The 13,753-nt window shown below is 32.6% G+C and overlaps 1 protein-coding gene across 1 annotated transcript; it reads right to left on the reverse strand.

Annotated features, from left to right (window-relative positions):
* Positions 1-4,287: 4,287 nt before the first annotated feature.
* LOC145629381 (uncharacterized) lies at positions 4,288-5,142 on the reverse strand. The gene has a single exon (XM_081681976.1). It carries the CDS (start codon positions 5,140-5,142, stop codon positions 4,288-4,290), a length of 855 nt encoding a protein of 284 aa, XP_081538102.1.
* Positions 5,143-13,753: the final 8,611 nt, after the last annotated feature.

Below are 13,753 nucleotides of genomic sequence, written 5' to 3' on the forward strand. Positions count from 1 at the left end.
ATATGATATTCTTGACTTTTGACCTTATTCATTTGGTAAGTAATAATAAATAATTGTAAAAAACTATGAATTTAAGTTTTTTTTTTTTTATGGGTTTGTAATGAGGAATGAAACCTGGGTGATATGGGGTTGGAACTTGATACTTGATTTCATGTGTTTGGTTTTTATCTAGGAATGGTTGTATTCTTTTAATTTTAAACCTAAAGGTATGGGTATGAGCCATACTCACCTCCCCCCTTGGGTTTCAAAAACCCATACCTTGGAGGTTTGAGGTATGGGTTTGATAAATGAAATTTCTAGAAACAAACACAAGGTATGGGTTTTGGTCATTACAAACCAATACCTTATACCTTATACCTTAATATGCTTGAACCAAACATCCCCTTATAGATTATAGCAATAAATATCATTATCCATGGTAATACAAGTATAACCTCAATTCACAAAGTTTTTCTTTTATTATCATCATCATATCATTAATAGATGTTAATTAAAATCATGAATACATCTTAAAAATTAGGGTTGATGCTGAACTATCATTATCATGGTTCATGGCATCAATTAGCATAAACTTCTTTTTCATAGATTATATATAAATCAGATTGCGTTTTTACTATATTACCACTAATCAATTTATAGTCGTTCCTTTTTATTTCTCGGTAACACGTTCAGTCCGGTTCACTTCATTTTGCTAAGCCCGAACAGAAGAACGTGTATTAGCAATTATATCGTAAAACATAGCATCTAGGTAGTTCATCACTTACACTTTGTTTGGATAGGAAGAAATGGAAGGAAAAGAAGAGAAGAGAAATGGAGGGGGACAAAATCTCTTGTTTGGGTAAAAGATTGGGGGAAGGAAGGGGAAGGAGGGGGAGGGATCCATTTTCCCTTTCTCTATAATAACCATAATCTCTCCAAAATTGGAGAGATTTGGAGGGAAAATGGAGCTCACCTCCCCCTCCTTTTCTTTTCCCTTCCCTTCCTCCATTTTCCCTCCCCTTCTTTTCCTTCCTTCTTTGCTATCCAAACAAAGCGTTAGTGACGACTTGAACTATTAGTGTGACAATTAAATCCAAACAGATGAGCACTGCATGGCTAGTACATCGGAGAATATGCAGTGCTTTACTATTTGAGGACTGTATGCATCAAACATGGCTAGTACATCGGAGACGCCATCGAAAGGGAAGGGGGAAGAACTAGAGAGTTGTCTAATATTAAGCCTGGAATGGAACCTCATTGTCTCCTTGTCCCTTATTAAATCATGTGTTATACCGTTTAATATGGTGACAAAATTAATGACCTTCATAATGTTGATTATCAATCATAGGAAACAATTCTACAAGTAATTTCATTCATTTCCACATCCAAAAACTATATAATATGCATGATTAATTAAAATAATTATTAAATCCATGTTCTTAAATTGGTCCGGCAGCCATACATGTGACTGTAGGCACCGTACAAAGGATGTACTCTTTTACATAATTAAGCTTATATACAAGTTGATTAAAATATAATTAGTGACAACCTATATATGAATCTTGGCCATAAAAATTCGGTAGAATGAAGAAGCATTATTATTTGATAATTTAGCAACTTGTACGGAATAATGTTGCAACTAATATTTATAAATCTAAACATGTGATTATGAAAATAAATTCCTAATGCAACTTGGTTTAGGTACATGAAGTACTACTGTACTAGTGTAATGTATCTATCTATTTTTATTCTCTGGTAAAATTAAATTTCAGATTCTTTATATGTGGATTACAAAAGAGTAGTGTATTCCTCAAAGCAAAAAAAAAAAAAAAAAAAAAAAAAAAAAAAAAAAGTTTATGTTTGTTTGTCTTCAAGCAAATGATGTTGAGTGAGTTTTAATATAAAACAAATACGATGTAAAAAATTAATAAATTCTATTAAAAAAAATAATAATAAATTTGAATACTACATTCGTTCTCATATAAACTTTATTTATTATTTGCTTTTTTTTTTCTTTTACTATGTATATTCTTTAATCAATTAAACATTTATATTCAACTATTTATTTTCTTGATTCAAATTTAATTAATCAAATAAAAAAAGTTTGTCGAATGCAAATGTGACTTTTATTTTGGAATACTAGAATAAAAGATTCATTCGGAGAAGGGTATGATATGCATTGATTGAGAGATGGAAACATTGTTATAATATTATTAGGACTATACCTCTGAATAATAAAATAATAAACCACTTTAAAATGAGAGATGGAAATATTATATATGGAGTAGAACTAAATCTAAGAAGACATGGGTAATGTATATAGAATACTTCATTATAATATCATGGTGTTAAACTATTTATGCCTATTTACATTGTTTATTCTTATTATTGTATAATATTCTTTCAAAAAAAAAAAAAAAAAAAAAAAAAAAACAGATTTTCTAGTACAAATCTAAAAGAACAACAATCACATGATTTCATCCAATTCAACCCTTTGTTTGTATTATATACAATAAATAGTGATGGAGGTCATGCCCATCTTTGAATGCTTTAGTCATTGAAAAAGGACACTGAAATATATGGTCAAAACATATGTAGCAATCAAGTATCAGTAGTTGTTTCCATTTTTGTATTGACTAATGAATACAGAGTACGGGCAGAGTAACATGTATGCATACCATTGTCGTACGCCACTAGATTCATTCATATTCCAAGTCATGATTCAGAACTTGTTTCGACTAGTCCAAACATCTGCATGCTTGGCAAGAGAATTTGAGTTATAGAAGTGTTATGTCTAGATAAGTAAAACAATAGTCCGGTTACAATGAATCATGGACATATTAAAGCAAAACGTAAAAATAGCCAAGCACACGCGGTGCAAGGAAAAGGAAGTTTATAGAACTTATCGTGCAAGGGTTATAATTTACTGGTACGGCAATAGAACAGAAAATGTCTAGTGTGGTGCAAGCCTACCTTCTAACCAATTAATTCACAGATATAGGGAACCAACAAACAAACTGAATTATGATCTTTAATCTATTAAAACTATGGTAAACATGAAGATTGGATCAGGGTTATTAATACTAAGTGGCTAACAAGACAAACCACATTCATTTCACATGCCTCAAGGTTTCGGATATAATGCATTTTACAGATCACTGATGTTTACACATCTCTAAATTTGCTATATTGGCCAAGTCTTATTGAACCACTTGAAAAAAGGTTTTATTTTCTGTCCATTTAAGTCCAACAAACTAAATGATTTTCCTAAACTAAATCCATCAAGGACATAATTTTTAAATCTGATACCAAGTGAATGAAACTATAGTACAATTTCAACGAAACCAGACATTAAAACAGATGACATAACCACCAAATTTGTCATTCTGTAAAGTTGATACCAGAAATATGTATTGACTCTTTATCATAGAGCAATTATCAATCAGTCAGTGGGATTCATCTTTGTGATCAAATCTACTGTAATTTTCGATTTTTTGGGTGTGTTTTTAACTCTAAAGGTATTAAACAATTTTACGTGCTAACAAAGGGCAAAATTAGCAATAAGATGTTAAAAATTGGACTTTCAAACAATTCGCCATACAGTCCATGATACAAAGTTAAAAGCATGGCAAATGACAGAGTCCTAGACTTGATTACGGATTTTCGGTGCAGTACAAGATAACAAGCCAGTGGAATCATGCTCCATTAGTAATTTTCGTACTCGGAGCCTATTAAACATGGTAGTAATCACTTTGATTTTAACCTTAGCCCTTAAAATATCAACATATGATGATGCTTACATATTCCGACACCAATGTACTTAGACGATGACTGAAAGTACAGAAAAGGACTGATTTTAATCCATTCTAGTGTAACAAACTATATGACTTATCTGTTTTGATTCTTTGTATTTCAACAGAAGCCGTACGTAATTTTATATTGTTGTAGAACAAGAACAATTCATTGGTGAGAAACAAAAATGAATTAGCTTTGTCATTACCGATTCTAGGGACTTAAAAATATTTTTAGCAAGGATAATTTGTTGAAAAAAAAAAGTTGGGAATATGAACAACGTAGAGAACAGTAAATTAATTTGAAAAAATGACGTTGAATCAGTTCTATGAATTCGCAGGAAAAAAATATTGCAGAATTTGAAAGAGAGATCAAATAGATGAATCAATCAATATATAATTTCATTGCGAACTATAAATCCTGTCTCTCAATTTACAAATGCACAAAATTTCTGGCCCATGGAAATTTACCATGACAAAGAATATAGTATACAAACTATTTAGTCTAAGTATCCACTTAATTTGTGAGGATGTTCAAGAGTGAGACTCTATTTTGTAGTAAGCACCTAAAAAGGCACCCGAGTTCTCCCTCAATGATTTGAAGACTAGCATCAAGAGCTTGAATTTTGCCTCGTACTAGCATCACATCAACTTTTTTCTCGTTCTGAAGGGCTAGATCAACCCCAGAAACCTCGTTCAGGATCCCGGCCACCTTGCTGGTAGAACGAGCCCCTGAATTTTTAGTGACGAGTTTTGAGACCAATGACCATTTGCTTGCCTTGGTTGGAGTAGACAAGAACAAGAAGAGTGATTTGAAGACAGCAACTGTAGCAGTGTATGTTTCTCTTACAAGTTTAACTAAATTCGCTGTTGAAGGATCGCTTTCAAGCAGAGGAGCAGTGATTCCGAATTTTCCCTCAGCTTGCTTCAATACTTTAAGGCATCTTGAAACTTCCTTTGCAACCTTCTTTCTAAAACTCATGTACATGCTAATTTCTTCACTGCTCGAGTACCCCTTACGACGTAGAGCAGACTGTAGTTCACAGATTTGCTCCTTAAACCCTGTAATGAGGTCTCTTCCACTGCTGCAAGTATCTAGCAGTGATACCGAACTTTCTAAGGCTTCTTCTACCAATTTCCCGTTCTGGCTGGAAAGAGAATTGATAAGATCTTGTAGATGAGCATACAACTCAACAAGGTTTAGAAGACCGAGCTGAATACTATCGGCTCCTGTTGCATAACAGGAAGTTGACTCTGATGGGTAAATATCACGAGTCTTTAACTTATTGATCGTTTCTTCGATTTTAAGAGATGTTGGGTGAGATCTAGCAGGTAAACTTATGGACCTAACAGGATGAGAAGAAGCAGCCATTTTGTTTAAAGTTGTTAAATGAAATATGTTTATCTTTTTTGTTTGTTCAAGTAAATGTGAGAGATTTTGATCACCAAAATGCACTTAATAGATAATGCTGTGATTCGAGCTATTTATAGTTCGCCAAGGAGCAGAAGAAGAGGAGAGCGAAATCAGGGCATGTGAACACGACGTGGGACTACCCTTGCTCGTCACTCGTCTTAGGAAACAGTTAGTCCGACATGTTGCCAACCCTCAATAATATTTAAAACCCTTTTACGGATTATTTTATTAAATACGATGACTAACAGTCTTGCAGACTAGCAGCTTACATTCTGGTAAAGATTCTGTACAATTTTTTTAAACAACCTTTGTCTCCCTCTCTGCCCTCCTACTCTATAACCAATCATTAGATGATAACTAACAGCATTCTCGTCGCATTCATGTCTCTTGATTTTTATAATCGTAATCAAATTAGACTATCCAATACTAATACACGTATCGTATCAAGCTTGAAAAATCACCACAAAACAATATCAACAGAATTGTTTTAGCTGCAACAGAATCGTTAACAGATTTACTGTTGCATTTTTCCGAGGATTAAAAAGATCATAGAGAGGAGTAGCATGGTAGTTGGAGAACAAAACTAATTAGTGAAATAGTTAAGAATATAATTAAAAATATAAGAATGCAATGTATGTGGAAACAAGAGATGCTAATCAAGTAAAAGAGTGTAAAGAAGTTGCTGATTTTGGGAGACAATAGCGCAGTTGACAGAATAAATCGGAGATCTTTATCCAAGGACTAAATATACCTAGTGCTAAATGTCTTTTTGAGAATCATAGCCTCATTTGGACTTACTATAGCATAGGTTTTTTTAAAAAATTCAATTAAAGAACATGTTACATAATGGTGCCACAAATTCATTAGTCCTGTAGTGTAATATTATCCTAAGGAGCAATGTGTCACGCAGGCGTAAAATTAAAAATAATTTTTTAGAAATGAATTTATCATAGACGACATATTGGTGTACACTTAATAATAGATGATTATTTTTTACCCTATTTTTTTTTTCATCTGAGCATGCAATATACTAAACATACTACCAAAAGCGGATGCGCTAAGGACTACGCGGTCAAATGAACCGACTTACCTTGGTGCCTAAAATTTAATTTATAGTAGAGACAACGGGTTTATTTTTCTAATTTGACCTTATGTTACATTGGAGTTGAATTGGAGTGCCACACTTTCATTGTTTGACAAATTAATGAAATCAAACACTAGTGTGGGTGTTAAGTATTGTACAATGTTTGGTTTTAGGATAAAATTTGAACAATATTAGGCTTCAAATCTCCAACCATCAATCCACAGTTACTCCACATCATTTCTTTCTATCACACTACATCAAAATGGCAACAAATAAAGCCTTATACCATATATTTTTTATATAAGGATTTTTTTGTGAAAAACTACCTTTTATATTCTTTGATTGTCAATATAATGTACTTTTATTTGTGACATAATTATTAATTGTTTATTTTGAAATGTTCTTTGAATTTTGTCTTTAAATTCAAATTATGGTGGTTGAATAAAAATAATGTTCATTACATTATATAATTATTAGAGGTGATCAAAAATTCGGGTCGGACCAAGTCTTAACATAATATCTCTTGCCCAAACCCGGAAAATGTAGCGGGCTTTTTGGGTTTTTTTGGGCCATGTTTGGATTTTTAACGAAAAATGCAATTTTTTGGTTGCCCAAACCCGTCCTATTTTCGGGCCGGATCGGGGCCAGGCTGAAGTTGATCACCTCTAATTATCATGTTATTTATTAATATTACGGAGGTTCTTTAGATATATATATAAAGAACATAAAGTTGGATTTTTTTTTTTTTACAAAATAGCTATAATTCTTTACAAAACAGCTATATGTTCATTACAATACAATTATGTGTGATGTTCTTTATAAAATAACTAAATAATCTTTATAAAATAACTGTATGTTCTTTAGTGAACAACTAAATGTATATTCTGTCTTTTTACAAAAAAACGGAGGCACGAAACATTGTGCATCCGCCTATGGAAAAAATTTCACCATAATATGTACTCGTCATCTAATGTAGTCCACGAGTTGAGGATAATTTTTTTTCAGAAATCGACAATCATTGAAAATAATATTAGTATAAAGTGACTCATCTACTTCAATGTCTACATCATAATAACCTGTGTCTAATAATATATAATCGTCGTCTAATGAAAAGAGATTTTAATTTTTCCTACGGAATAAGCTAAGTGTCCCCTTGCAGCATTGGCCTTAATTTGAGTAGTTGATCAATGTTTTCATTTAATTTAAGTGAAGGTTCTTTTTTTTTTTTTTTTTTTGACAGGAAGTGAAGGTTCTTTTTTGTATAAAAAAATAACTTTCTTTATCTTTAACTCTATTCATTTTCATGTGGTGGAGGCTCAAGGTTTCAATTACAAAATATGGAGTAAGGCATTTTCTAAATTAAAGGCCTGTTCATATTTACTTAATTTCATTTCAGTTCAATTCAGCTCCTAATTTTCCTCTTTCATAAAATATTCATTTCATTTTAGTTCAGCTCCAATCAGTTCAGTTCAGCTCAGTAAATGTAAATAGGCCCTAAGAAAACACGTCCTATCAGACCGAAATTTTTCACATATTAACTCGGCTCGAGTTTGCATACAAGTCTCATTGGGAATGAAGGAAAGGGAAAGGGTAAGAGTCAGAGATCCCTATTTCCAAGTTTTCCTTGTGGAGATTTATGCCACAGCCAGGGTTTATTTATCACTATACCAGATACTACTAGTAGTTCCAAAATTAAATTGAAGAAAGAGATCCGAAGAAAGTAATACATGTAATCACGTATCATACATAAATATGGTACACATTGTGTAATGGAGTATTGGAGCTTGAATTCAAAGGTATGTTTATACTAGTAGAATGAATAGATTGTCTTTGATTTTCTGTTTTTGGGTTTTTTTTCTTTTTTTTTTATTCTTTAAAAAACATCAAACTAAAAACAAAAAATATCATAAACAAGCTCTTATTTTTGTACATTAATTCGTGCATCGTAAGTAAAACACAGAAGATGTGCCATGTTAGAACTGTAGAAGCAACTGCAAGTGTTTGTCCCATTCAAATTCCAACATTTTATTTTTTACAAGTCCTTTTCGGTTACATATCTAACAATTCTGATAGTCTTCAAGTCCCAATCAAATATCGCATCGATGATGACATTTTGCCAATTTACACAAGGCATAGACTTATAGACAAGTGACAACTTTCGTTAAAACATTTTTTGAATAGGTAAGATGAAAAATCCAATCTGACCTCACCCCTCGCATTGACTATAGCTCCTTGTGTGCTCGTCAACTAATACAACCAACATGTACTCGTACAATAAGCTCAAAGGTTCAATACGTTTAATAAATTAGATCAAATAAACTCAAAAACGATACATGTTAAATTGTGGTGAATAGAAGATATCCTTAATCTAATCTGCAAACCTCAGTCATTGGGTGAAGTCCTAGTTTCTACCTTACTCAATAGTTTTGGTTGGATGAGAAGGCGGTTGACACATGAAACAATAACTCCACACACACCTAAGTTGATTGGATGAGAAAGTGGTTCAGTCACCAATGGAATAAAACTACAGATTATAAAAAAAACTGAAGCAGCTTAAAAAACAGGGAACACCCAGAATCCCATCACATGTTCACATTCTCTTGTCAGCCTAAAAAACACACACAGCTACACAGCATTTTAATTACTCAGTTTCCTGAATTTCATGTGGTATAAGTTGTGGGCAAACCTACTAATTTACTTCATTCAATTTTACATCACCAAATTTTTTTATAACATGAGAAGGATAAAAAAATACGATTGAATGAAAGAAATTGTATTTTTTTTTCCCTTCATGAATCCGACTGTTTTATGAAAGAAAATATATCTCGGAATTTATAGAATGGGGATAATTTGTAATCATACATTTAATGTTTAAGTGTTATAATTCAACCGACCATGTTAGTCAAGAAATGACACCGACCAATATTACCTTTAATGTGTATTATTTCTTTTTTTAAAAAAATATATTATGACTAGTCCAACAACATATTATTCAAAAGCATTCTATGCCAATTGTGCAAAATGACATAAAAATGGAGGGAGTAGCGGCCAATATAAACCGGTGACAGTTTCTGTCTAGAAATTGAATTTAGATCAACAAGAATTTCAGGGGAAAAGATAACTTAAGAAAAGAAACTGTATCACATGCTGCTCATTTTCTGACAAAACTGGTTATAGACATAAAAGTCCAGCTATTTATACAGATGCAGGAGTTTTTTATACTCCTGAATCCTGACAGAAAAATGAGGAATGAATAATGGAAACATGATAGTGATAAGAAATTAAAAGTTCAATTGTCAAAAATACCATCAAATTCAGAGGGTATTTTATCATTGAAATAGAATTTACCTCAGCCCATCATTGACAGGCTGCATTTTGTCATATGTGATTTATCATAGAAACAATGCAATCTTGATTGACCCAAATTGTGCAGAAGTGTCTATCGTATTAAACGCCCCATTTCTTAACAGAAGGCACCAGATGTATCAAGTTGTTAATGTATCTAAGGTATAAGCAAGAAGAGAATCAAAAGGGATGGACTACTGTCTCTTGTATTGATGCAGTAACTTGTTTGCCATCACCCTTGGTGCATGATGTTCGAAACCTATCCTGTTTTTGTCTTAATACTTTAAAAAAATGGCAAGTTCTTGTACAGATCTCACAATGACTAATGCATGATTCCGGTGTCTTAATCTATCATTAAGACGATAAGGGTTAACTGCTCGTAATATTTTTTTGGGGAGAATATAGAATTTATAGATGTCTAACAAGCTAGTGTAAACTTCCTGACCCAAGGCTAGTTACCATACAAATACAATACTAACCAAAAGAAAACTGAAACTATAGATAAGGCAATACTTTGAAAATTTTCTAAGCAGCTGAGTTACACATCAGCCGACTGACTGTAAAGAAGTAGGATACTTGGCAGAACTTAGGAGCAGATAATACAATTAGCAAACGTAAGGTTTCAATTTGAGGCCACTGATCTATGACAAGGTTGATGGATCATGGCTGATGTTTACCACATTTACAAGAGTGTTTGAGGCCGCTGATCTCAATTTGTTCAATTTTGATTAATAGAATGTAACTGCTAAGAAAGATTTTATCTCTAAATTTATTTTCAGTTATCCTACAATCTTGAAACCGGTTAGGAAGACTTCATCTAGGAGAGGTATTAATCCGACAGTGCTGTTAGTTTACTTATTAAGACCGTTTTATATGAAAAAGTACCGAATCAAAATCCTTAGTTCCTTACCCTTCAATGTTTAGAAACTTATTATAGAAATCTGTGCTTCAACTTAAGCAAAGGGATAATCTTAACTAATTCATAAATCAGGTTACATCGGCATAGTTCTATATCTGTCCATCTTCATTAATCCCCCCCCCCATCATTTTTGACGTGAGGATAGGTCTTATCCACACCCAATGAATGGTTCCTGATCCACGGATTTACGTAGGGTCACCCGTGAAGCTGAAGTTGCTAAATTATCAAATACATAGCTCAATAGCTTGTGGTTTACGGGCTAGGGCCATTTACACTCTTTTCTTTTGGCCTATCTCAATTCATAAATCACAAAAAGACCAAGAAAAGCTAAACAAAAACACTAAAGAAAGCTATAAAAATAAATAAATAAATAAAACATGAGGGAACAAGAGAGGGCAGGTAGCAGCAATTAGATTGAAAATTATGGATTTGGTGATAGGTTCATTCATAATAGGAAAACGCAATCAACCAGACTAACCCACACGCTACGGCGTCAAAGTATACGCTGCAACCTAAAGGTAGGACCTGCAGGTTTTTTAAATAAAAAGAAATTTTCAAAAACCCTTCCCCTACACTAAAATACATCGTAGAAAAGCCAAAATAAATTATGTTAATTGAACTAAGAAAAGAAACATCGACTTAAAATAGGGGAAAAACCGTTAGCAGAGGGAGAAAAGCAAAACAATGGAAATTGTCACATAATATGTGTCATTTTCGCATGACAAAAAAATCGGTTGAAGCTAATAAACTAATTGGTTTATGCCTTGGAAATTTCAAGTTTATAAATAAATAATGTAAAGCTTTAAATGGATTAAGGGTCTGTTCTCATTGACTGAACTCAGCTGAACTGAACTGAACTTAATTGAATTGAGCTGAACTGAGCTGAGCTGAGCTGAACTGAATTGAATATTTTATAAGAGAAGGAAATTAGGAGCTGAGCTGAGATGAACTGATCTGAACTGAAAGGAGCTGAGCTGAACTCAACTCAACTGAGTTTTGATCAAAATAAAAATAAAATAAAAAGATCATGGCCCACTTGCAACACTTCCCTAAAAAGGAAATGTCACAATACTTGCAAAAAACACTATAGAAGGAAAGTTACTTTAGGAAAAAACTATACTATTTTCCTTATTTAAAGCACATGGCCCACTAAATTACACTCTTAACAACCACTCATCCCATTTTAAAGTGTATTATATCATGTGAACCCCACATTTCTTAAATATCGTGAAAAGTGTGTTGCATCTAAAAAAAACGGAGGAAGTATATATAAAAAAATTGACTGCTTGGTTTCAAAAAAAAAAAAAAAAGAAATTAACGGCTTAAAACATCTCTTTTTGGTGTTTGGTAAAGAAATTCTAAAATACTTAACCTAAAAAAATTAAAAAATAAAAAATAAAAAAAACTATGGAGTAATTTGTAGAAAAATTAGATTTCTGAGTTTTTCAAATAGATGATTCTAAATCAACAATAAAAATGACTACATTGTTCTGAAATCTTAGATATATTATATCTTTTTAATTAAAAAAATTTAAAAAAATTATAAACATAGTCCTTATTTTTACATTTCACTTATTTAAACAACAAAACATCATCTGCTTGACCTATAGTCTCATGGCACGTAATTTAACAAAAGAAATACTACCTCCGGAACATATTAGATGTAACTTTAGAGCTCTCACGAAACCCAAAACCAAATTTCATAATCGTGATTTAATGGATTAAAGAGTATATAATTAAGGATAGGAGAGAGAATGGGGATAATTAACCGCCACCACCAAACCGTCGACACAACCACCACCACCACCAACCCATCAACAACGCAACCCACCCCTAAACTAGCTCAGTTAGGGCTCAATCTACTCAAACAACCCAAAATCACCTAGAAAACAGCCAGAACCACCCCCGAACCATCGAGAACCGGCTGATCTACTCGAACTAGCCCAGAACCACCACATAACCAGCCGATCTACTCGAACTAGCCCACTAAAACCGACCTGATATACTCGAACTAGCCCAAAACCACCGCCTCCACTCGAACTAAGCCAAAACCACCGCCTCCACTCGAACTAAGCCGATGACGGAGTCGGGAACCTTGAAGGTGGTTGTGGCCGGTGACGTTGACGCTAGTGGTTGCCGAAATTGTGAAAGATGAACAAGGATGAAAGTTGAATGATTTTTTTGAGTTTAGGTTGATTGTTGATGGGATTTTGTTTTGGTGAATTGAATTTGGTGAGATGAATTATGTTAATTAAGTTAAATTATTATACTAATTTAGTTGTTTAACTGTGTCTATGATATCATGAGTAAGGGTATTTGAGTAATTTTACAAAAAAAATTTATTAAAAAGGGAAAGAAGAGGAAAGTTGCATTTAATGTGAAATTTCCGTTTTTGACAAAAGTTGCATATAATATGTTCCGGAGGTAATAGATAAGATAAACGGATTTTTTAAATTTTAAAAAAAAAAATCCATAAATACTAATAAGAGGACAAATTACGGTTTATGGTGATAATATTTTTTATCTAATGTGTTTATCATCTCTAATATTTAGTAAATAAATAGAGGAAGTACTCTATTATTTATCTGATAAGTTAACAAAACACTTCTTTTCAAAAAGTTAATTCAACCAACTAATCAAAACATCTAATTAAACTCAACTAATTAAACCAGTTAAGCTACTACAGACCAACTTCATCTAATTACCAAATAGGGCCAAAACCTAAGATCTAAGAGGTCAAGTTGGGTAGTATGGATGCAACAATAAGCCTAACATAGACAGATATAAACTTCACATCAACTGGCCATATTTTTGTGTCTTCATTTTCTGTTCAAGCATAGTTTCATAAAAATATATCCTTTGCACTCTACAGGTCAGATTATAAAATAGTAACCAGAACTTAGAATCTATTAGTGCCTATATTTATTATGTATACTGTATCGCTAACGGGCCTATCTTAAGATCCCTAATCTCTTGTTAGGATTGTATAAATACGCTTCCCATACTCTAATGAAACTATGGAAAATTATTTCGTGACATGGTATCAGAGCCTAATAAGAAATGAGCGATATTTCTCAAATAAGAAATGGTCTGGTAATTTTAGAAAAATCCGAGGAAAAAAAAAAAAAAAAATTATACTACCTCTTGTTCTTATTACTCGCAACAAAGAGGTATTATTTGTGAGATATAAAATATTCCTTTGTTGCGAGTAATTTCAACCG

The sequence above is a fragment of the Chenopodium album genome, chromosome 1 (assembly GCF_948465745.1).
Source record: "Chenopodium album chromosome 1, dcCheAlbu1.1, whole genome shotgun sequence".
NCBI lineage: Eukaryota > Viridiplantae > Streptophyta > Magnoliopsida > Caryophyllales > Amaranthaceae > Chenopodium > Chenopodium album.

Bases quoted from the DNA above. Each gene is read 5' to 3' on its own strand.
- LOC145629381 (XM_081681976.1), bottom strand. From the start codon at position 5,142: ATGGCTGCTTCTTCTCATCCTGTTAGGTCCATAAGTTTACCTGCTAGA.